The sequence below is a fragment of the Bidens hawaiensis genome, unplaced genomic scaffold, assembly GCF_021521415.1.
Source record: "Bidens hawaiensis isolate Kalapana, Puna unplaced genomic scaffold, B.hawaiensis_p1.1 tig00001269_1, whole genome shotgun sequence".
NCBI classification, from domain to species: domain Eukaryota; kingdom Viridiplantae; phylum Streptophyta; class Magnoliopsida; order Asterales; family Asteraceae; genus Bidens; species Bidens hawaiensis.
In genome coordinates, this window is record NW_027491072.1 from 1849718 (window position 1) to 1875948 (window position 26231).

Sequence of the window (26231 nt, forward strand, 5' to 3'; positions counted from 1 at the left end):
AGCCATTTACCCAAAGACTTAGAAGTGATCAGGGCGTCTGAATATAAAAATTCTTTTTTTAAGGGAAATGATATACTTTTTCGGTCTATAGCTTCTCATGAAGCTTCAAAATTGATGTTAAATTGAAAATTGATCCAACCTTTGGAAAATGACTGATGAACTGTTTTTGTGCGCCTAACGGGTGAAGTTATTAGGCTTAAAAGGCTTTAGAACAATCATTGTTTGGTACGGTAGCTTTCCATGGTGCGTAAAAGTTAATGTGATACAAATTAAATCTGCTCGATTTACTGTGGAGAGTCATTTTGGAATGGCATGTCTCCACATATATCTCTCCGAATGATAGGCAGAAAAGTGATTACCCAGTCATATACGAGCCCGTTAGTGTCTTGATCCTCGAGTATATTGTGTTATCCTTCTACAGTGATCCAGATTCGGGACTTGCAGGTGTTTGCTATAGTTCTTAAAAAAGGGGGGGGGGGTTATTATGTCTTATTGCCTTTGAAATTCACAAAGTTTAAAACAACATGGATGAGGCACCTACTGAGTCTTGAGCAAGATGTAAGGATTGTGAAGGCGACTTAAATGTACATTGTTTAATCAGACACTACAGGTCGAAGTCAACTCGGGGTGATCTGGGGAAAGCCAAATGCGCCTTGAGAATAGATAGGAGGCATCACAGTTCCATAAGTGATGTCCATCTAAATTTTGAGCCAAATTAAACCTAATCCGTATCATTGAAGCAATGAGAATCATGCTAAGTTTTATACCTGCCTTCAACCTGTTTCTCTATGTCATAATAATGCTGAACATGCATCCTTGTGACAGCCTCTTAATCAGTATGATTCCATGTTCGGATCTTTTCTTAAACATGCTGGGTCTCTACATACTGAAATTTGATCCCGTCAATGTTATTTTACTTATGTTTATTTTATATTATTTTATACGTTTGTCTTATGTGAATAACATAGAATCTAGGGTTACTCGTTCTTGGTCTTTTCCTTCTTTCAAATTGTTTTAAACTTAACTTCGCTTGGGAGGCGATGTTGGCAAACCGGCGAAGTTGTTATAACTTCGCCACTGGGTTTTTCAGACAGTATAAATGGCAGACTTGGTCCATTTTTGGTCAAACACACTCTAAACCCTCAGCGAACTTATCTCCTCTGAATCAACCCGCACACAATCTGTTTTTTGTCTGCTAATAAGGTGCAGTGACGTCTATTGATTCATAATTTACTTGTTTTGTTGGTTAATCAGTTCCATAATGTAGGTTTTTAATCGGGTCTTTTGAGTTACCCTAAAACGTCAATCATACTCTTCGTTTTTTAATGTGTTGGTGGTGTGTGGATCTCCGAGACCTTAATCGGACTTCCATGTACCTGTTGTCAATCTTTGATTGTCCATAATTGCAACTGAAAAGGATCTTGATTACGGCACTGTGTGTGCGGCGAAGTTCGTATGTGGCGAAGTCCCTACAACTACGCTGCTTGAGATCTGTTGGTTATAACTTCGCTGAAACCAACTTCGCTACCTCCATGCTAAGCGAAGTTACAAACTGACTAAACATTTATCTAACTTAACCCATTTACCTTGCAGGTATGGCAGCTGTAGCAGGTGCCAGTGGTACAGGTGGTGATGGAGGAGATGGGGATAAGAGAAAATTCTTTCCGGGTCACAACATGTACATGCCATTAGACCTCGTGAAGTAGATGATTACTCGGAGATTATCACGTTTCTCATCCGATTAAGGATTTTTCATGCTGTACTACAACTCTTCCAATCTCTTTACCAAATATAGAAGACTTTTGGAACATAGTGGAATATGATTGCCGAGTGGAACCTCTAGTGATGCGTGCTACCGTCAATGGTCAGGTGATACAGTTATCTGCAAATCAGATACAGGAGGCTCTACAGTTTGGCGCTGAAACTACTCAGGACCCCACTGAGTATTCAGCCACTTTTAGGAATGGGGCATTTCTTCGTATGGGATACTCTGGTCCGTTGGAAGACTCACAACGCCGAAAGAGATTTCTATTGGATCAATGGCGTTTCTTGATGCATGTGTTGATTGTTTGCATGTCCAGCCGCAAAGCGGGAACCAATGGTATGGGTGCGACAATGCAATCTGCCATGACCGCGCTGACATATAATAAACCATTTAGCTTAAGTCAAATGGTGTTCTACGAAATTGATCGTCAGCGAAGGGGCAACGGATAGGGAGCGTTTCTTAATGTATCCGAGATTTTTACAGATGATTCTTAATCATGTTGCTCCAAATCTGCCACAACGTCGTCCTATCTCCTTTTTGGAATGTGTAAACAAGAGAATTTTTGCTCAATGTCGATCATCGAGCGCACGGAGTAATCCTATCGTCGTCCGATACACACAGCCTTATTTGGGTACCTTGTGAATCCTGACTATGTTGCTCCACCAGAGGATGAATTTGCTGATCCTGCACAGGCACAAGCTAATATCCCACAACGACCTCTAGTGGTTCATGTTGCTCCAGTTCCTGTTGATCCAGTTCAAGATGCTCCCTTACTGGATGATCCAGTTATAGATCCTGTTATATCTGCTGCAGAGGGGATAGATCTTGATGTTGCTTTGGGAGTGCAAGGTATTTTCGGTACTTCCTCTAATGTTCGGGTTTCTTCAATTGAAGTGTCTGGGTACCATCTTCTTCGATCATTGGTTCAGTTGGTCATCCTCGACACTCAAGAGAGGATTCAAAGGAAACTTTATCTGAATCTTCCGATGATGAAGCTGTTGAAGCTCAGAGAGTTCTGGTTATATAAGAGAGGATCCAAGGAAAATGGAGGAAAGATTCGGATGATAGTGAGTTGGATTATGGACATGAGTTGTATGCCTTGGTCCGTAGATCAAAGAGGGCTAGAGCTGGTGAAAGCTCGAGTGTTGTTCAATTTACCCCTCCACAGTTATCTGGTATGTCTATAGTGCCTCCCTCTTCATCCAATCCATTACCAGTGACATCTAGTGTTCCTACGGTGTCTTTGTCAGCACCATCTTGTGTACCATCTACGTTTGTAATGTCTATGCCAGCGATTGTGTCTCTACCACAACGTACTATTGCTCCGTCTGAGGTTGTGACTATGTTTGTCGAATCTACGGTGATGGCGACTACTAGGTCCATTGTTTCAATTCCTCCTCCGGTCGCTAGTCCACCATCATCAGAAAGTACGGTGACTTTGGGTATCCCTCCGCCATATGCTCAAGACATTTCTCACATGTCATTTGCCTTTGATGCTTCATTATCAGATTCAGAGCGGATAGCGGCTCTAGAACGTGTAGTGGCTGACCAGTCAAGAATTAATCCCATTCAGACACAAGCTATTCAACGACTAGTGGCTGAGAACCAAATTCAGTCATCTCTTCTTATTGAACATGGTAAACTTTTTGATATGCTAAACAGTTCTTAGCATCTCAGGAGGAGACCAGTTGCAAAGGGGATGAGTTGAGAACCAAGAGGAGAGAGGACAGAGATGATGATCCCAATGCTTCAAAAGATGCAAGTGGTGAGCTGCCAAGAACTGAACAAACACTTGGAGCTTCCACATCTTAGGGTGATTCTACTGGTCCATCTGGCAGTGCAAGTGGTGAGACGATTGTGGTGGATGATGAGGCTACTGATCCATCTGGCAGTGCAACTGGTGAGACGGTTGTGGTGGATGATGAGGATGATATGGATGAAGATGTGTTGCCTCTTAGTGAGATTGAAAAGTGTGGTGAACAGATTGAGATTGACAGTGGCTTAGAGGAAGGTGAGAAACCTGATGATAGTGTTGAACATGATATTCCAAGTGCTGGTCAAGAACGTGTGGGTCAAGATGATAATGTGTCGGGTGATTCTGAGTGGGAGGAACAGCCACGGTGGAAAGAAGAATATGTTCATTGGTTTATCAAAACAAAGAAGCCAGTGGTAACTACGATGTTCAAGAAGAGTTATAATATTAAAGGGTATGCTGAATCGAAAAAAGGTATTATCTGTTGGTTGTATGATGATCAGCTAAAAGTGTTTGTGGTGAAAAGATATGATGGGATTCAGTATTTTGCTAAGAATTTGAGATCGTTCAATACGTTACCAGAGTGTGAGGTGAAGGACTTGACTCGTTTAAGGCTGATTAATAGGAGTGGGGACAATTTTGCTAGTTAGGTTGGTAAAATAGTGTGGAGTGAAGTTGTTAAGGAGAAAAAGTTTGAGTTATTGAAGCCTCAAAAGGGGAAGTTGGTTGAAGATACAGATCGAGGAATGCGGGCTGATGGCAAGCCCTGGATGGTGATGAAGTACAAACTGATTCGATGTATGATAGAGGTTCCAATGAAGACTATGCCTCAAGATGTGTTGAAATATCTTAAATGGTGGTATGTTGATTGCCAGACTGCTGAAGCCATGATGGAAAATCAAGATAAATAGGAGATCTTAAGGGTGTATGATCCTATGCACTTGGTTAATTTGTCTCAAGCTGATTTGCAGGTACTAAACGAAAAAAAAATTTTATATTCCTGCTTGGAAAGATGAAGCGAAGAAATATCAAAGGGTGGTCTCAGTTTGTGTGAGACAAGGTGCACATGCTTGAAGATGGAAGGTACGGCTTTTTGGATTACAAGACGAGACGAAGATGTAAGAGAAATGAAGCTATTGCCAAGGGGGAGTCTGTTGGTGCATTATGCCAGTAGTTCATTTGTCTCGAGTCTATCGTGTCTGTAATCGTTACGATGCTTGTTTTGTCTTTATGAACTAGTTAGTTTGGTTATCTAGTTTTGGCGAACTTCTGTTCTGGCGAAGCTAGGGACAACTTCACCTAGGGTGTTAGGCGAAGTTGTCGTATTATTTAAACCTAACTTGCGCCGTTAGTAAAATAGGTTTTTGGGCGTTTTGTTTTGTAAGCAGCAGTAGGGTTTTGGTGTTATTGGTATTAACATCTAATAACAAGTAAACTTTTTCCTACGTGTTACGTGTTTCTTTACGTGTCTCTCGATTAAATACTCGTATCGCATACGTAGTGGATTCTGCACCCTCGTGTTACGAGATAATCTTGTGTTGATCCGGCTGGGAACCTACAGGGCAGATTCAAATTTCTTGGTTGCTTGTGCCTCACACTCTTAGATCTTAATGGTGCACGGCTAGTGCTTCCTTGTTGAGTTTTCTTTGCTTTATCCAGCCCTTCCTCTTCATACCATCTTTTGATTGTCTCATCAGTTTGAACGACTAGCCTTGACATTTTTACTCCCTTTTTATGCAGAGCACCCATCATTTCTGCTCTTACTTATTCTTCGGCTCTCTTTTTCGCTTCCTGTATTTTTCTTTGTGTTCCAAGATACAGTTGCTGCTCTCTGTTCTATATTTCCATTAATTGTTCATGAGGCATGTTTAGGAACTTTTCTTCTGTCATTCCTTTATCTATAACAAACTTCTTTAACATTTCTACCCTCTCAGGGTCTTCAAACCATTTTTTCAATTCTTCTTCTTTTCTTTTTGCGACATCTCTTTCCCTTTGCAATCTCATCTTCATCTCCTGTTCTCTCTCATAATTTTCTCGACTCTTTTGATCTTTGTGAGAGGCTTTTACAAGTTGAATTTTTCTTTTCAGTTCTTCAGGAGAGAGATTTATCAAGAAGTTATAGCTGTAGCCGTATAGTTAAAGAAACTTGATATCATTGTGTTTAGATTTTAATGCTTCATAGTTTGCTTCATCAGTTGCTTTCTTTTCAGTACTCTTCTTACTACTATCAGACTCTTTTAATACCTTTTCACCCTCTACCTTCTTCTTTGATACCTTCTTCACATAGTCTGAGATGTCATCTACAAGAGCATTCATGTATAGTCTATCAATTGTGTTAAAAGATTGTAAGTTAAGGAATTCAGAGTTGTGACCGGCTTTAATCAGAGTTTCTCTTTTAGACTCCCTTATTTTCCTCCCTTTAGCTTCTTTTGCCATTTGTTCTTTTGATAGTCTTTGAAGGTGCATTATGTTATATCCCAAACTAATCAGATAATCTTTGTCTTCGTTCTCCATTTCAACCTCCTTTGACTCCTCATCATCTTCATTCTCAACTTCTAAATCAACTGTTTCTTCAAGATTATGGAGAACCTCAATCATTGGTTCTTCATTTCTTTCAGATTGAGCTCTCCTTCTTTCTTCCAGTTTTTCCAATCTTATTTTGTACACCATTTTCTTTACGGATTTTAGTCTTTTAGATTTGGGTGTCTCAGTTTCTGCTGTATGCTTTCGCTTCAAAGATGATTGAGTTGGAGTGGATGTGTCGGGTTGTGTCACTTTTGCTTCTGGCTCTTCGAGTATGATTTCCTCATCAACTGACTCAGAGGTCTTCGATTCTTCATCAATAATTTCTTCTATGATTGGTTCACTTACAATAGCAGGCTCTTCAACATTTTGTTCTCTTTCTTTGCTCATGTTAATGAAGTCTTTTTGTGCCTTTCTTACTGCTGATACTATTTCTGGATGATGCCTTTCTGGGTTATTCAGAATGTGTATAAGATCCTTCATTATGACCAATTTTACCATTGTACTTGCTGAGACTTCAACGGTTTCATCTTCTTCACAAATGACCGGTCCTAATCCAAGTTCTTATTCCTTTTCAAGATAGTCAGGTTCAGTTTCAGATTGTTCTGGTTCATTTATTATTGGCTCTTCAAGCTCAGTGATAACTGGCTCTTCAGTCTGTGTAGGTTCTTATTCATTTTCATTCAGATTTGTTTTGAGAGCTTCAATTGTAGCCTTAAAGGCATCATCTGCCTCTTTCAACATCCTCTCATCCTCCACTTCCTTCTCTTTCATGTTTATTAATGCTTCAAGCACTTCCTGGGGGATTTCCTCCTCTTCTTCTCTCTCCAAAGCCTCAAAATCTTCATTCATTAAATTTATGGCTGTCTTTACAGATTCAGCTTCTGCAACATCTGGATCGACTACATTTTCTTTGTGCAAAATATCATCAGATTGAACTTTATGTTGGGGCGGGGAATGTAGATCATCATCAGAAAGTGCAATCCCTTTTCCCTTTTCTTTTCTTTTCAAAATTTCTTCTTCTTCTTTATTCTCCACCTCATCATCCGAATCTCCATCATCATATGCTTTATTTAGCATGTTTAAGGCATTTGATGGTCCCACTTTCACAACTTCCTCATCAAAACTCTCATATATCTCTCCAATCACCTTTAAGCTCTCTACACCTTCAGGTTTCTCCCCCTGGTTTGGTGCATCTGAGGTCTTCTCAACCTCAGACTGCCCCTCTAGGGTTCGAATTTTCAATAGAGCTTCAGTCGGTGCAGCCTCCAATACCGAGTTCCTTGTAGTTAATATGGCATTTTGTTCTCTCAACTTTATGTTTTCAAACTCAAGCCTGGCATTCTCACAAACAATATCATATAGGTTAGGGCTTGATGGTGAAGTTTCTTGATTTGGCTTTGAGGCGGGTTCAGAGAGTGGTTCAGTATCAGCAGTTTCTGGAGATGGAACTTTATATTGTTTAGAAGACGGGATCGATTAAGTTGATGAGGTAATGTCAGTAGCAGGTTGATCTTGGATTTGGGAAGATGGTGGTGTTTGAATGTGTGTATCTTGCAATGGAGATGTAAGTGGTGTAGGAAAAGGAATGTTATCAGTAGGTTCAGTATCAGATAGGGCAGGTTCAGTTGGGGCTGGTGAGGAGGTAATATCGTCATTCACATCATCTATCTCAATAGAATATGTGTCATCATGGTAAACAATAGGTGGTGGTGAGTCTGGTGGAGTTATTTTGTCAACTGTGTCCGCAACATTTGTTACAACTTGGCTAAAAACATCAACATCCATTGGCTTTGCATCTTGGTTGACTACACCCTCACCCTGTTCATCTGTCTCCTCATGCCCTATTACCTCTGCATTATCTCCCTCATGTGCAACTTGTTCAATCAAAGGCACATTTCCCTTAACTACCTCCTGTGCATCATCATCATTATCAACCATCATGCCATGTCCACCCTCTGGACAATTGTCCCCATCATCATTTTGATCATCATCATCTGCATCATCATCTTCTTCATCATTACTATTCCCTAGGGTTCAAGGCACATTAATAGCACCTATAGCTGGTATGAGCAACCATAGGAGGATATCCTAGTCATCATTGTCAACAAATTTGCTCTGAGCATCTTTCATTCGTTTGCATATGTTGGGGTCCTGCAGTTTCAAAACCTCTCACATTCTTTGAAGATCAGGAAATTCTCTGTTTATCAAGATCTGTAGAAATCTGGGATACATAAGAAATCGCCGATTGACTTGCTTCTCTGCATTTGATGCCAACCCTTGAAAGATAAGTCTGGAAATGTTGAAGGGTTGCTGATAGAGTATGGCTACTGTGAGAGTCCCAAGCTCTCTAATCAATAAAGCCCAAGTCCCTGTCCTAGGAGATAAGGACTGGATCACATGATGAATCAGGAACCTGTAGGCTAATGGAAAACTCCCTTTCTGAAATTGTCCCTCCTTTACTTCTTCTTGGTATCCCATAGTCTCTTGAAAGACTCTTAACAACCTTGGGACCGAGTAAGATGGCTGAGCATTAAAGTTATCATTCAGTTCCAAAGCAGCTCGTATAGATGCTTCTGTTATCTCAATGTCATTATTCAGGACCGATGCCTCAATCTCCTTTCCCCGTTAATATCATTCACATATGTAGCCGAGCCCCAAAAATCTGCAACATGATTTTTGTAAATTGTGGGGCTTTCAGTAAGGGCTACTCGCAAGTTAGAGTCCCTCAAAAAGTTTATCATTGGCTCCAGTTCTCGGTTGTCCTTATCTATCTCCAACTGAGCGCACATATTATGCCTCTTTTTAACTTTGAAAGCCATCAGTTCTGCAATCACAAGAAAATATGTCAGTACACAAAATTGCAGAACTAATGATCGAAGATGAGTAGATGATTTTAATGTCTTCAATGACCTGTTTCGTAGTAATATGCGTACCTGCAAAAACAAGTAAACAGTTAGTCCGTTAATCAATTGAAAACCCTAATTTCAAAATTCGGTGCGACTATAATTGAATAACGATGTCTTACCGAAGTCGAATCAGAGCTAATGGCTGTAATCGAAGTAAAATCAAGTAAGTATTAGAGCGATCGAGCAAGAGGAAGATAGCACGAGTAAGAGGGTTTTTGTGGTTAGGTTTAAAAGAGGAAGAAATATGTGAAAAAGTTTCTAAGTCCCCCTTTTATACCTAACGTTTGGGTGGTACAGTACCTTGGTTTGTCGTCTAGTGCACGACAGTTGTCATTTAATTCAAATTTAATGTACCTCCCTTGCTCCAGCATTCAGCCAAGGTAACAGCTGGCTCCCTCTGTACATGAGTACATAGTGCCACCTTTGCTCGTTGTACTTGGAATATTCTGTCCTTGATCACTAGTGTACTCGAGACAGTTTGCTCGACTAGACTTGTGCTCAATGCCTTAGCCAAATTCCTAATGATCATCATAGTACAAGCTCGAGTATTAAGTCATACTCGAGTTGTAGTGTGCTCGACTATACTTATCAAAATACAAATTTCTGAGACACACCAGTAATCGAACCTTACTCGACTATGCATCATGCTCGAGATACTTAGAAATATATCATGACAATGGCCTATGCTCGAGATGCATTCAGAAGTGTTAGAGCCTTTGCTCGACTAACTTAGATTGTTAAAGCTCAATGTGCTCGATGCACCCGTATGCTCGAAAGCCTTAGCATATTGAATCATTCCTATGCCTGTACTCAAACTCACAACCTAAGTGTCTAGTCCACAGATTTGCTCGAACTACTTAACAAGGTGATCCATTTCCTTAGGCTCGAACGGTTATTCTGAAACACCTAGCACACTTCTATGCTCGAAAATTTATGTCTTAAAATTCATCACGCAATCATACACATAACATTCATTTTCACATAGTAGCGGGTGCTCGTAAGTAAGATGCATGCTCGAAACACTTGACAACAAATTTTCATATCATCAGTATGCTTGAAGGTAAGATGCATGCTCGAAACACTTGATAATTCATACAAGTCACATAAGATGCTTGACACAATGTTATCATGCTTAGTAAGCAAAGTTCTTCTGCTCGAAACAAAAATGATCATTTCAATTTAATGAGCTGACCTAAACAATTAGTTTAAGGTGAAATAAGAGATCAAAATCCAGTTCAAAATAAAATTCATTTTGATTTATTGGAAAGATCTCAACATGGGATCAAACTATTTAAAACACCATCACACCACTTCATGGCCAGTGTTATTATGACTTAAGTCTGGTTGTTAGCAGGTATACTTACCATAATGGTCATTGCTTTCTGTGATACATTTAGGATTCAATTAGAGCTTAAGTTAGGATTGGTTATCACTATATCTTCATATTGCCTCTAATCTCTTCTCAAAGCATATTTAGCTTTCTCCAAATCACCCCGAATTGACTTCGACTCCCTGATGCCCTGGTCAAAATTTGATTTTTGTATAATAGAGCAGTTCCTTATTTATATTTTGTCTTTGATAACAGACTTTAAGGTTGAACGTTGGAATTACATGTCATCCGGACTTACATGCCTTATGTTCAGGGTGTTTAGGACTTATTTGAATGCCCCACCCCTGTAGTTCCCTTAGTGCCCCTTAAGTCACGAAATCAGATAACTTATTTATTTATATTATATTTTTGTTCTTTTCATACTTTTTCAATCACTCTCTTTTTCGTTTCTTTTGACAAATTTGTCAAATAGCAATAATTTACTTCTGCTCAAATACTTAATAAATATTTTGATAGACCAGAAACACCAACAGGCTCGTGTATGATTGGATAATAACCTTTCTGCCTATCATTCGGAGAGATATGCTAGAGAGCATACCTTATTTTCCAATGTTTCACCACATCATACTTAGCAAATTTAAGTGTATATCATATATGACAACTACAGACTATGGAAAGATACCATACTTTGCCAATGACTGTACTCAAAGCCCTTTGAACTTATAATACATGGGTTAGTTATCTTAAACAGTTTTCTATCATTTCCCATTTTATGTTGGATTCAATCTCCACATAAAATAGTTTCTAGCTTCTTTGAAGCTGGAAACTTGGATAATATTATCATACCTCTTATGAAATATCACCGAAAACAGTGTTTCTTAGTCAAAAACTTTTACCATTTTAAAACCATTTCCTTTTGAAAGTTCAATTGAGAAATATTGATTTTAAAAACAATGTTGTCAGTTAAGCATGTTTAACAGGCACACATTATCACAGTATCAAAACACATTCATTCAGACAGTAGAATTCATTCAGATAATCACATGAGTCTGTCGAGCATGCTCAGAAGTTCATCAAGCATACTCGAAGGTCACTCGAGCAAGCTTAAGATTTATCATTTCAGATATTGTGCTCAAAAGACTTAGCTTAGTGCTTGAGCAGTATACTTGTGCTTGAAATGCTTCAAAAGTTTTCCACAACACATGTCCATACTCGACCACAAGTAACACATCATTTGTGCTCGAGTTACTTGAGGAACCTCAAGTATGGTTTGTTTATGCTCGAAGAGCATTAAACACACTATGCAACACAGAATTATGCTCGAAATTCTTGAAAAAGGTTTTTCAAGACAGAATTCTATGCTCGAGCAGCTGAGTTATGACATCTGAGCTCGAATAACTTGGAATAGTCTTACAAGATCCTTTGCTTGTGCTCGAAGAGCAACAAGCACACTATCAAGCACAAATTCATGCTCGAAGTACTTAGAATAACATAAATACATCATGCAAGCACAGATCAAAGTACCAAAAGCTGTAATTAGCAGTTCTATCAAAATTTCCATACAAAGACAATCACATACATGATTTATGCAATTTGAGCAATCAGTCAACTATAGCAAATTATCATGCAAACATTCAGAGTGAGTAATACAGATAATCAGTAAGCACCTCACTTAAGCACACATCCTAAATCAAACTAATCAGTAAGCACCTCACTTAAGCAAACATCCTAAATCAAACTTCATCAGCATTTATCATTCCTAGGCATTTTAACAAAAAAATGAAACCTGGTTTTATCTAAAGGTTTGGTGAACAAATTAGCCAAATTATCAGATGTATCTACCCTTTTCATTTCTATTAGGATCACTGATGTACCTTACAGCATCTAGGCCAGATATTATGTTTGCTGTGTGTGTCTGTACCAGATTCCATGCTAAGCCCAAGGTCTCACATATGCTAGTAGTGAAGAGGATATTCAGATACTTGAAAGGAAAACCAGATTTGGGGATTTGGTACCTAAAGAACCCTTCCTTTGATTTGATGGCCTACACAGATAGTGACTATGATGGTTGCAACATGAGTAGAAAATCAACCTCTGGAGGATGCCAATTTCAAGGGAACAGGCTGGTGTCGTGGCAATGCAAGAAGCAGACTACAGTGTCAATCTCTACTGGTGAAGCTGAGTACATTGCTGCTTCTGCCTGCTGTGCACAGGTTCTGTGGATTCAAAATCAACAGCTAGATTATGGTTTGAAACTTACACCTATTTTAATTGATAATAATGCTGCTATGTTTATTGTTAAGAATCCAATCCAACATTCTAAAACTAAGCATATTAAAATTAGACATCATTTCATTAGAGACTGTTAGGATAAAGGTTTTATCTTGGCCCTATACTCATGCTGGTCCACCGGCTCCCCCTTTTCATCAGGTACCATTTTCTCATGTGTGTCCATTGGTGTGGACACTGTCTTGAAGTCTTGGCACTTGAATTTGTTAAGAATCTCTTGTACATATTTGGATTGATTAATGAAGATTCCATCAGTTTCTGTTGCACCTGAAGTCCAAGAAAGAAATTCATTTCACCCATTGAACTCATCTTGTACTTGGACTTCATCACTTGCTTAAACTCTTTGCACATTTGTTCATTTGTAGAGCCAAAGATAATGTCATCCACGTACACTTGCAGCAGCAGATCTTTGTTTCTCCTTTTGTAGAATAGAGTCTTGTCAATAGCTCCTCTGCAGAAGCCATTTTCCAACAAATGGTTTGAAAGCTTATCATACCAGGCTCTTGGTGCTTGATGCAATCCATACAGTGCTTTGCTGAGCTTGTAAACCTTGTTTGGATGAACTAGGTCTTCAAATCCACGAGGTTGAGTGACATAAACTTCTTCATCAATCTTTCCATTCAGAAACGCAGATTTTACATCAAGTTAATAGACTTTAATATTCATTGATGCTGCATATGCCAGAAAGATCCTGATAGCCTCTAGTCTTGCAACTGGAGCAAAGACTTCTTCAAAGTCTACTCCTTATTCCTGTAAGCATCCTAGAGCTACCAACCTTGCTTTGTTCTTGATCACTATCCCCCTTTCATCTTTCTTGTTCCTAAATACCCATTTTGTGCCAATGGCATACTTGCCTCTGGGCTTGTCCACTAAGTCCCATACATGTAAGTCTCTGAATTAGGCTTACTCTTCCTGCATAGCTTCTACCTAGCTGTTGTCTTTCAAAGCTTGACAAATGTTTTTAGGCTCCACTTGGATAAGAAGCAGGCATACCGACAGATGTTTACCTTTTCAGAAGAGCTTCTAGTCACTCTTTCATGCAAGTCTCCTATTATATTTTCTGCAGGGTGATTTCTTTCAACAGAGGTGGCCAGCACAACTTGTTGTGCAGACACTTCTGTCTCTAGATTTGTCATGTTTAACTCAGCAGATTCATCTTCAATTCTCTCTTGACATTAATCAGCTTCTTGAGTTTGATGGATCTCAGATGTTGATTCTTCATTTGATCCAATTTGCATTGATTCAAATAAAGATTGAAACCTGTCCTCAAAATGATTTGTCCCTGTAGTCTGAATAGGTCGTTGAATCTGAATAGGTTCATTGTCAATGTCACTTGGACCTTCATTAGAGATCTCAACAGCAGCCTCCTGTCGATTTCTTTCAGATTCAGCTTCACCTTGGTTGCTTCTCTCAAAATTGAATCCATTTGCTTCAGGAGCAACTGATGTCCACAGTTTGTCCAGATCAACTTGTTTTTGTTTTCCCTTTTCTTCAAAGCTGGTTCTGTACATACTGTCATACATGTCTTAATTGTAGATTTTAAAAGATTTGATCATCTTTTCCAAGTCAAACAACCATTTGGGTCCTTCAACATTGTTAAAATGGTTTTCATTGAATATTATATCCGAAGACTTAATAACCACCATATGCTCCTTCACATAGACTCTGTAAGCCTTTGAATGAGATGAGTAGCCCACAAAGAAACATTCCAGAGATTTTGACTGGAATTTGTTAAGATAATCCTTTGTGTTCAATAGTGAGCATCTGCATCCAAACGGCTTTAAGAACTTCACATAAGGCTTTCTTTTAAAGATAACTTCATATGGAGTCTTGTTTTGATCCTTGTTCAATAGAACCCTGTTCTACACATAGCATGTAGTATTGATTGCTTCTGCCCAAAAAGTGACTGGCAGATTGGCATCAGCAATCATGGTCCTTGCAGCTTCAATCAATGTTCTGTTTCTTCTATCTGCAACACCATTTTGTTCAGGAGTTCTAAGTGCACTGTATTGTTGAAAAATTCCCTTAGAAGTGCAGAATTCATTCATAATTCCATTCTTAAATTCTGTCCCATTGTCACTTCTAGTGACCTTAACCTTCCTCTCAAGCTGATTTTCCATCTTTAGCACATAGGATCTGATCAGGTCTTGGGTTTCATCTTTGCTGCCCATGAAGTATACCCAAGTAAATCTTGAATAATCATCAGTTATCACCAGGCATTATCTATTCTTTCCAATACTTGGAACACTTACAGGACCAAATAGATCCATGTGTAACAGTTCCAAGACCTCATCAATTGTGTTTATCATTTTTCTCTTATGTGAGGATTTATGTTGTTTTCCTTTTAGGCAAGATGTGCATTTTTCTTCCAATTTGAACTCTCTTGTGGGAAGGCCAACAACATGTTCACCTTTTACAAGTTTGTTCATGTTCTTTAAGTTCACATGACACATCTTCCTATGACATAGCATGGTTTCATTTTCAGTTGCTTTGGAAACAAAGCATGAACCACCTCTTGAAGTTGCAGTATTCATTCTCAGTTCATAGAGGTTGCCATTTCTTGGAGCCATCATCATTATCATTTCAGTTGGAATCACAAACTCAGGCTTCAAAATCAGGCAATGTTCATCATTGAAGGCTACCTTGTATCCTTTGTCACATACTTGAGAAATGCTCAACAGATTGTATTGAAGTCCTTCAACATGTAGAACATTCTCAAAGGATACCTTTCCATTGGTGAGTGTACCTCTTCCAACAATCTTTCCTCCATTTTCATCACTCCCAAAGGCAACTGGCCCTTCATATTTTCTTTCATAGTTGACTAAAGCTTCTTTTTCACATGTCATATGCATGGAACATCCACTGTCCATATACCATAAGTCATTGTTGTTCAAGGACTGTTCCTGAACATACATATAAAACAAAATTAGTTGGATTCTGATGCACAAACTGCAACAGTTTGTAATTCAGTGTCAGTTGAAGATTCATCAGGAGTTGGAACTGAAACTGGAAGTGTGTCTTCATACACAACTTCACATTCTTCTTCTTTGTCTGAATCTGACCATTCTTCACAACTTGTGTTTTGAATAATTTTTCATTTTGCTTAATCACATACTTCTTCTTTTCAGTGACCTTCTTCTTAGTCTTCCATTGGAACCCTATTGGTTCAAAGCCCTGCTTCATCAGAAATTTCTCATCTCCATTAAGAACACCAGGTCTAATCTTTTCTTTTCCTTTATCACTAGACCTTTTGTTCTTTGCAGGTTTGCTAGATACACTTGGTTCATCTTTGATCTTTAGGACTTGTTTCAGTCTCTTTTCAAGCATTGACCTTTTCTTTTCATCATCTGAACTGCCTTTTTCTTCATTTAAATATCTTTGATAGATTTTCTTGTATCTTTTCATATCAAACCCACAAACCACATCAGGAACTTCAAATTCTTCCTCTTCAAACCAACAAGAGTCAGTGTGATGACCATATGCATCACACTTCTTGCACCAGACCTTTTCATAGTTCCCCATATCTTCAAGCAGTTGCTTGTCTTTAATTTTGTCACTGGGTTTGGGGAAAGCAAAGCTTAGGGAGGTTTTAGGACATATTGAATTGCTGAAGTCCATCTTGATTGGTTTATTCAAATCAGGCTCCAGATGATATTTTTCTTTAATAAATACAACAGGCTTGAAATTGGAATGGGTTCTTAAACTACTTCCTTGTTCATTTCCAACAGATTTTCTCATTGAAACATACTCCACATCTCCAATGTCAAAAAGTGCTTTTTCATCTTTGGAGTCATCTTTGGCAGAAGAGGAATCTTTTCACTTTTTTTTGGCTTGATCTTTTCTTCTTCTTGGCCTTAGATGACTTAGAGCTTCCATAGCTGCAGTTACTGTCTTCACTGGAGTACTCAATCCACTTCTTTTTCTCACCTTCTATATTTTCATTTTTCTCAATCTCTGGCTCCTCACTCTGCTTCACTGCAAACTTCCATTCTTGTCCACAAACACATCAGCATATTGCTTAACAAACTCAGCCTTATCATCAAAAACATTCTTGAATTGTTTGAGTTACTCACTTCTGCTCTCCTTGTCTACCTTCAGTGGGTAGCTATCACAAAAAGGTGGTGGCACCTTTTTATACTTCTCTCCATCAGTCATTTTATCAACATAACCCACAATATTGCCTGTAGAAATAAGGTTCATCAAGAAATCCATTTGAATCAGTAATTCAACATTCTTCATTTTCTCCTCTACATACATCTTCTTCAACCCTTCAATTTCAATTGTCATTCTTGATTGGGTTTACTATGCCTGCATACAATCATCTTCAAGTCCTTTGATTTGACTTTCATAAGTTGCTTCACTTGCTTCATAAACATTTAAGAAGGCTTCCTTTCTCCCACACTCAGTTTTTCACTTTCCAATATCCTGATTTAGTTTATCAATAGTAACAAGAAGATCAGAAATTGAAACATCATATTGTACCTGAGCATTTGAAGATTCAGCCTTGTCATGCACTTTGGCCATAAATGCAACATTTGCCTTCTCCATTTCAGCTGCATGATTGCTCCAATCAAATTCCCCATCCTGTGGCACCCTGGTTACAGCAACATTTCCTTGGTCTCTCTGCTGGTTCACATTGTTCTGATTAGTTCTGTTCTGATTTGTGTGAACCTGCATTTGATTGTTTCTTTGAGGTTGAAATGTTTGTTGTTACGGTCTGTTCGGGTTTTGGTAGGCGTTTTGGTTGGTGATCTGATTTCTTTGTTGCTAGAAATTCTGATTCTGGTTCTGGTAGAATTGATTATGGTTCACTTGATTGCCAACTTGCTTTGGCATGTTACACTCTCTAGCAAAATGTCCAGGTTGTTGACAGTTATAACAGATGGCGTTTGATTTGTCAAATCCAATTCTTTCATTTGGTCCATTGAAGCTTGTTCTACCAATCCTGTTATACAACCTTTTCCTTCTCACAGCCAACATAGCTTCCTGCCATTTTATGTCCATGTCTTCCAAATCATCAGCATCAATTTGCTCAAGATCTTCCTACACAATACTTGTGTTGATCAGGTTCTTGGCGACAAAAGCATGGTATGACTCAGTAAACATAGAGAACAATGCTTGATAATCTATTCCTTGAGCATTATTGTTCTGCAAAAATGTTGACTGCCCATTTGCTGCAGAGGGAGTGTCATCATCAATCAGCTGAACATTAAATCTTGATTGGCCACTGCAAGTTGAACTTGTGTCTGATGCTTTCTCAATAATATGCCGCTGGTTCTTGATTGAGAGGTTGCCCATAGGTGCTACAAGGGCATTGTTCACTTGAAAACTTGGCTTGTCATCCCTAATCATATGATTTTCTATCATCTCATGTTCTGCAGCCTTGAGAAAGGCAATCACATCATCCAACTTGAAGTTGGGAAAACTGGCCTTTTCTTTGATAAACTTGCTGGCAGTGTACCATTCTCCAGACAAGGATGATAAAAGCTTTTTGTTCAGCTCAAAGTCAGAAATCTGCAAATCAGTAGTTCTTATGTCGTTTACAATAGTCATAAACCTCTGCAAGACTGATTTCAATCTTTCTCCGTCTTTAAACTTGAACCTGTCAAGTTGCTGCTTTAGTCTGTCTTTCTTTATGGCTCTTAATTCAGTATTCCCTTCAAACATTTCAATAACTGCATCATACATACCCTTTGCGGTCTTATGATGATTGACAGTTGTCAAAATTTCCCAAGAAAGCCCTAACTTTAGCATAGACAAAGCCTTATCATCTCGTTTCTTCATTTTTAGCTCAACGGTGGCATTGTTGTTCGGAGCTGTTGAGGGAACGTAGTTTCCTTCAGTGATGGAAGTCCAAAGCTCTGGGTCGTTGTAGTTCACAGCTGCTTCGAAGAGTACCTTCCATTTGATGAAGTTTTCTTGTCCAAGCAACCTTGGAATCTTGTTGGTGGAAACTTCCTGATCTTCCATTTTTATCAGATCTGAGATTTATAGCAGTAAAACAGAGCAAAGCTTCAAGCTTTATCACACACCTTCAATCCCGTGGCCTTCAGCGAGCTTACAAAAGCTCTGATACCACTTGTCAGGACCGTGAATCAGGTGAAACCTTAAAAGGGTTGACAAGAACACATCGACTCGATTACCCAAAGGCCTGTTGAATAACCCGGCGGAATCAGGATATCCAACAAGTGGGAATGAAGGAGTGAAAATAGCAAACACAAAACAATGATAGATAATCAATACGAGCTCATTCAAAGACAAATATTCACTGTATTAAATAATTCATTAATGAAACAGTGAAAGAAATGTCTAGGGTTTCGTGTATGACGACGGCAGCTATACGAGGAAACAAATAGAATATTCTTTTGGAATGTTTCTCGTATTCTGTGTGTGCCAACCTGTAAATCCGTGTCCTAAATGGAATCCTAGGACCCTATTTATAGACCCTAACATTCCTTCTAGAAGTTCCTAATCATTACATAATGAAATACAAAATAATACAAGTGCTGAGTCCTCGAGCAAGGTAACAATCCTGCTCGACCAAACTCACTATGCTAGGTATGCTCGATGAGTGTCCTCGAGCATACTTTACTTAGAATATCTTCAAAGAAGATATTCCCTTCCAGCAGATTTCATCCCTGTTGACTGGTCCAAGCTTTGCTCGAACTAGTCCATCGAGCAAGCTCGTTCTTCTTGATGTCTTCAGTTTTACTTATTCAGCAATCTTTAGCACGCTCGGATGTAAATCTTGCTCGGGAACTGAACTATGCTCGAAGTCCTTGCTTTGATCACGTGACATCTTCTTATTGCATCCATGCTTGTCCCCATGTGCTCGATCATCCTGTGCTCGTAACACTTGGTTAAAACTTGTATGATCAAGCTATTTGCTAGATTGGCAATCCATGCTCGATAGAAGAATACTCTTGCTCATTGAAGTGTAGCTTGCTCGAAGCCTTAACACTTAGAAGAATCAACCATTTAAGGTTCTGAAGACCTTGCTCGAAGTAGTAAAACCATGCTCAATCGTCTAGGCTTGCTTGAAGTCCATACTTAGCCGTTTTCTGAGGAGGTTGAGAAGATTCCAATCTTCCTTATCATAAATCCGACCCAACAGTTTGAGGCTGGGGATCGGGTTATGTTGAAAATTTCTCCTTGGAAGGGTATTATTCGTTTTCGTAAGAGGGGGAAGCTTAGTCCGAGGTTCATTGGTCCGTTTCGTATATTGTCCCGTGTTGGTTAGGTAGCGTATAGACTGGAATTGTCCGATGAGCTCGTGGGGATTCATCCTACTTTTCGCGTGTCCCATTTGAGGAAATGTTTAGCAGACGATGAGGCCCATGTGCCTCTTGATGACATTGAACATGATAGTAAATTGAACTACGTTGAAGAACCGGTTGCTATAATTGATCGTTAGGAAAGGCGTTTGAGGAATAAGGTGGTTAGGCAGGTGAAGGTGCAGTGGAGGCACCGTAGGGGTTCCGAGGCTACTTAGGAGTCCGAAGACGAGATGATGAAACTCTATCCGCAGTTTTCCGTATCGCATCGGGATTCGGGGATGAATCCCATTGAAAGGGGGGAGGACTTGTAACACCCGTTAATTTTCGGTTTAATGATTTAAAGCATGTAAAGTATGTATACTTCTCGGGAGTTATCCGGCATATTTCGTCGACCCTATCATCTTCCCGGTACGTTAAGTTATTTAATCTTATCTTTCAAGTTGCCATATCATTCAACTTGGAGGGGCTAGGATGAAATATTTATATTATAACACAAAACATAAAACCCTAACCCCCCACCCCATTCCTTGTCCGATCGGATCTAACACAGCCACCCCACCCTCTCGTTTTCTTTTTTTTTTCTGCAGCCAAGTTAAGGTCCAAAACATCAATTCAAGGTTAGTTCTATGTTTCCCCAAGTCTCTTACACCTTAATTGATCTTTATATCACGCGTATTGATCGTTAAATTGCGTGTTGTAGGCTTACCGGGTGGCTGTCAATTCTAACCTTTCCGGGACTGTTTTGATTGAGGTTTTTGCACCAAAATCCTCCTAGGTATGTCTAGTATATCATACTTAAAAATAATGTCTGTTGGTGTTCGTTTGATTGGTCAACTAGTTGTAGTTTGAAAGATTGTTTTCGGTTGGCTAGAATTGTGTTTTGTTGCGTTTAACGCGAGGGATGATGTAACGGATGACCAATTCAGTTCGGATAGTTTCGGGTGAATGTATGGGCTGTTGGAAAATGATTTTTATGGGTATTGGGGCTGAATTGGTCGTCGGTTACTCAAACGGGTCGGTACAACGCACATTTGCGTTTATTGAATAGTTGGTGCGTTGTACTTGCGAGTTACCGACCCATTTGACTCGTGTAGCGTCGTGTGGACTTGTTGGCTGTGAATTTATCATATTGGGTCCACACGGGGCTGAGTTGGATGTTAATTGCCTAATCGACTCTTGAACGCGCGTGTTAGTATCACCTAGTTCTTCCGGGGGTAATTTGGGAATTCTTTACTCCTGGGAGTATCTATGGGTCGTGTTGGTAAACTTATGGCCCCGGGGACTGTTATGATTGAGTTTGATGAGGTCAAGGCTTTAGGTAACTCGAACCACGTTAGAACGTCTCTTATGATAAATAAGTCCTTTCGTTATCATTTGTGATGATTGTATGTTTACCGGCAGGCGTTTGAGTTTCGGGGATACTTAGGGTTCTCTAGCTTGTGGTGAATTCGTGTCTTGTGTCAGGTGAGTTCATGATGCCCCTTTTCTACTCTTTTAAGTTTTTGGGCTAGAATGCACACCTAAGCGATTTTGCTTGATGAACCGTTTAAACTATTTTGTATAGGCTCACTTGTATAGGGTAGGCCTTGGGATGATATTATAATATGTTTGTATGCATTATTGTATGGCCAATAATTGGCGATGTTTATTAGTCATTATTGACTAAGGATGTTTACGTATGCCTACTTTGTGTTTGCATACGTTGGATGAGATGTTACGTATTTGGGTTGTACCTGTGCTCGACCCTGATATTATTACTTGGATGATATATATATATATATATATATATATATATATATATATATATATATATATATATGGGAGATTTCAATTAAGAACCCCTTTGAGTTTTAAGAACTCGAAAGAACTCAGTGTAACGATTTTTTTTTTTCAAATTTTTTTTACACATGCATAATATATGTATGTTACATACACGTAAAAAAATTACAGAATTTTTTACGCACCGAGTCGACTTTTTATACATGTGTAACGGACGTAAAAGTTAGTGTAACCACTTACATATTTATTCTCTCTCCTACTTTGACTTTTTTGTTCTCAAAATATCCCTCCCCTATATATATATATATATATATATATATATATATATATATATATATATATATATATATATATATAAGAATGATTATTTTATTGATGATGATGGCCTAACTGTTAAATCTCATTTATTTTAAAACTCTTTGAATGACTATTATGATTATTATTATTATTATTATAGATGTTAATTAATAAAACTTTAACTCACTCAGCTCAAGCTGACTTTGTGTGCATGTTAGTGTGAGTTTCAGGTTAGGAGGTGGATGCATTACCGCTTGGACGTGCCCGAAGTTACTTGGACGGTGAAGGGCTCGCTTAGTCGGAAGTTTTAATAATAATAAGCATTTTTTTTAACGTTTTATTAAATACATTTCACTTTGGTTTTGGGGCATAATTCCCAGGTTTTGGGAACTTGTTTTTTTAGTTATAACTTTCCGCTGAATTATACTCTGAATTGATTATTTTAATGGAATGAACTGTTTTTAAGTTTAAGTATTTTTGTAAGTATTATGAATGAATACCAACTGTAGGATTCCCGGGATTCGGAGTCTTACAGAATTATTAGATTAGCATGAGTACAGAGCTATGACAGGTTCCTTGATGTACCTAACTACGAGTTATCCAGACATAAGGTTGATGTTTGTTTATGTGACAACACAAAAGTTTAGCATATGTCTACGGTTAAAAGGATTTTTTTGATATCTTAAAGGTAAACCGAAATTAGTTTTATGGTATCCTAAAGTCTAAATCATTTGATTTGTTTGCTTTTTTAGTTAGCGGTTATGGAGGATCTATCCTGACCAGAATATCAACTATAGAAGGATGCCAAATTCTGGGTAACAAACTGGTGTTGAAGCAAAATATTGTACAATATCTACTGTGGAGGCAAAATATGTTGTTGCCTCTTATTGTGCCCAAAACTTGTTTATTCAGAATCAAATGTTTGATTTTGATTTGAATTTTTGAAAATACCAATCTATATTGACAACACTATTGCTATGTTCATCGTTAAAAATCCAATGGTGCATTCCGAAACTAAGCATATAGCGATCAGACACCATTTCATTCGTAAATGTGCCGAGGAAAATCTTATTGAGATGAGGAAAGTATGTACCTTAGAAAATCTAACTGACATTTTTACTAACGCGTTTGATGCTTCTAGGTTCAATTACGTATTTAAATCCATGGGCATGTTTAGTCATGATTCGAGCGTCAATGTGCTTATCTTTGACCTTCCAAAAGTGCTATTGGGTAATTTGTTTTGTCATAAAAACCAAAAAAATTTAATACGTTTTAAGTCTGTGTGTGTATTTAATGTATTTTATTTTGTTTTGAGTTAAGAAAATGATCATATTTTGTTTTCATGACAAAAAAACAAAAACAGTATAAGTTTGTACAAAACACAATAAGCTCAAAGAGACTTATTTGATTGCACAATGAAAAATGATAGTGGACTAAGGGGCTGTTTGGTAGCCTCTTAATGGTCATAAGAGGTTACCACTAATAAGCTACCTCTTAATGGTTAATAGCCTTTTACTAGTTAAGAGGTAGCCTTAAGTCTTTTAATCTCTTAACCATTAAGGGTAATCTCTTAACCATTCAGACTTAAGGTTTCCTCTTAATCATTAAGAGGTTATGAATCATTTAAAGGTAGTCTCTTAATAGCCATTAAATTAAAAGGCTACCAAACAGCCCTTTAAGTACATATTTAAGTAGTTTGTCATGGATTATGTCACTGAAAATGAAATCTAATACTTATCACTTTGAAGGTTGGTGATCGATGTTCTTAACTAATGCAAGAGTTGACATCAATAGTGCATCTTACAATCGTTAAATAATGCTAACACGTGAACAAAACAGAATTCTATGGTAAAGCGAGTATCTTATCATACATTGAGGTTGAATTTAAGTAATTCTTTAACGAAATTTCAGTAGGCAATTTTTCTTTATCTTTAGGCGACCGACTTTTCTTTATCTTTTTTTTTTCAAGACCACTTAACCCCTTGATGTATTAAAGATTTTACCTTTACTAATAAACTACCAACTCATTGGTAATCAATCAGCTACCATAAAATTGGTATTTGCACTATTAATATGCATATATTTTAGGAAAACCATAATGGATAATAAGTAATTCCCCATCTTGTTATTGAGTTGACCTTTTTTTTCTAAAGTTATCTAACAATTAAAAAAAAAACAAACTTTCTATTCACAACAGTTGTTCAAATTTCCATGTGTCATCACTCATGAGCATTCTTGAGTAGTTGGTGAAATCCGGTGCGAAAGTGGTATCACTTTCAATTGGCGTGTCACTTTCAAATTGATCATTGACTAGCATGTCCAAATTGGTGATGAACTTATCATTAGGAGAATCATTATTCCATAATCCTGCATCAAAGTTGTTGCAGTCGACATAGTTAAAAGCGTTGGAACACCACTGATCTACACTCGGAAAAGACTGATATGGTTCCTTGCGTACGAAATTCTGGTTACAAGTTGAAACGTCGAAATTTGATGAGGTTGAAGCTGATGAAGATAAAGAAGATAGAGGCGGTAAAATATTTCTTTCGGTAAATAGTAGGATCTCATGAGGTTCTATCAAAGGAACTTCATCCATGCAAAAGTCATCTGCTTGTTTTTGTTCATCTTTGGCTAACTTTGTGATCACTGGATTAGGAAATTCAGTTTTTTCGGCTAATGGTTCTTTGTCAACAGATTGTGCCAGTACTCGGTATGGCGATGACTGTTTGTCTGCTGATGGGACAGGCGGTGGAGGAAGAGTTGGAAGTGGTTTATGCGTTACGGGATCAATTCCCATTTTTTTGAGTTTTTTCTTTATATGAGTATTCCAGTGATTCTTGATTTCGTTATCAGTTCTCCCAGGAAGATTAGATGCTATCTTTGACCATCTGTAATTACAAACAAAAAGATTCATTATTTTTCAAATAAAAGACATAAGACTTTGACTAAAATCATTAATAATTCGTTTTTATTTTAATTTTTCCTGTACTTATATAGAAAAAATCTTTTTCATCATACACTGGCCACAAACATGAGAGCCTATTCTTTAAAAACAAAAAGAAAAAAATAATAATGGGTTACTGGACCATATACTTTACAGAAAGAAAAAAATAATAATAATAATAATAATATATTTTGTTGCTTTTTAGAGCTACGAGTCTGTTTCTATTCACGAAAAGTATTTAAATCTTTGGAAACAGTCCTCGTTGAATTAATGTATTATAGCTGCCCAAAGAATGGTGTTTTACAACATTACGCAGACACACTTTATTCTCAGATCTTCAATCACTAATTTTAGAATCATCTGTATACGCATGACTTGTCTGCCACTAAGCAATAGAATTAGAAGTATCACCTATTACCAAGCTGAGCATGAAGATCAATAACCATCTTCTCCTCATATTCTGATAGCAATCCTCTTTTTAAATCTGGTCGAAGATAATTTATCCATCTCAATCTGCAACTTTTCCCGCATCTTAATAATCCTAAAATTTGAAATTATCCCAACATGAGAAGTCTTCACCATTCACCTTGGTCCTTTTATTCTTTTTATAAATAGTTAACAAGTAATAGGATTATACCAAAGGAAGAAAAGGTAGTGACTAGTTGAAAAGAAAATTTCTTAAACTATTTATAATCCATATATATATGTTAAAAGCAATCAGATAAATTCAAAAATTAAACTTTGGTATATATTTCATCCTAATTTCATTAATTTGCTCGCTTAATTTTGATAAAATATCTCATTCAGATATCTTAAACTTTATGTATCTTTAATATATAAATGTTTAATCTAACAAAACAAAGTTTAGGGATTATTATTGAAACATGGTTCGATCCTTTCCGTATTTATTGTCCAAGAAAACGAAACCAGACTCGACCGAGCATACCTGCAAGTTTAGGGACAGCACGCCAGCAGCATTGGCCATTGGTGAGGATGAAGTTAATAAGCTTCTTGTCTTCATCAGCAGTCCATGGCCCTTGTTTCAGACCTACTTTATCACAACACGGTTGCCTTCCCATTTCTTGTGTGTTTGTATTTATATATATTTTAGCTTGAGACAAAGAGAACGAAAACCTTCATGGCAATATGTTGTATATATACACTAGCCAAGTCACCTTTAGAAAACACGGTTTTGTGTTTACTTTTGTTTTGCTTTTTTTTTTTTTAATATTTATTTTTTATCATTTTGTTTTGAAGACTTTGAGTCATTTGTTTTCTTATTTACACGTGTCATGGAGGCTTGTAACATAAGCTGGAAGACTAGTTGATGATATACGCATGACGCCTTCATGATTTGGATTTACA

The 26231-nt window shown here is 37.9% G+C and overlaps 1 protein-coding gene across 1 annotated transcript; it reads right to left on the reverse strand.

The window, feature by feature from the left end:
• Positions 1 to 24095: 24095 nt before the first annotated feature.
• LOC143570133 (transcription factor MYB20-like) lies at positions 24096 to 25946 on the reverse strand. Its single transcript, XM_077055870.1, has 3 exons — positions 25813 to 25946; positions 25278 to 25407; positions 24096 to 24810 (listed from the first exon to the last, which is right to left on the reverse strand). Exons 1-3 carry the CDS (start codon positions 25943 to 25945, stop codon positions 24111 to 24113), a joined length of 963 nt encoding a protein of 320 aa, XP_076911985.1. The 5' UTR covers position 25946; the 3' UTR covers positions 24096 to 24110.
• Positions 25947 to 26231: the final 285 nt, after the last annotated feature.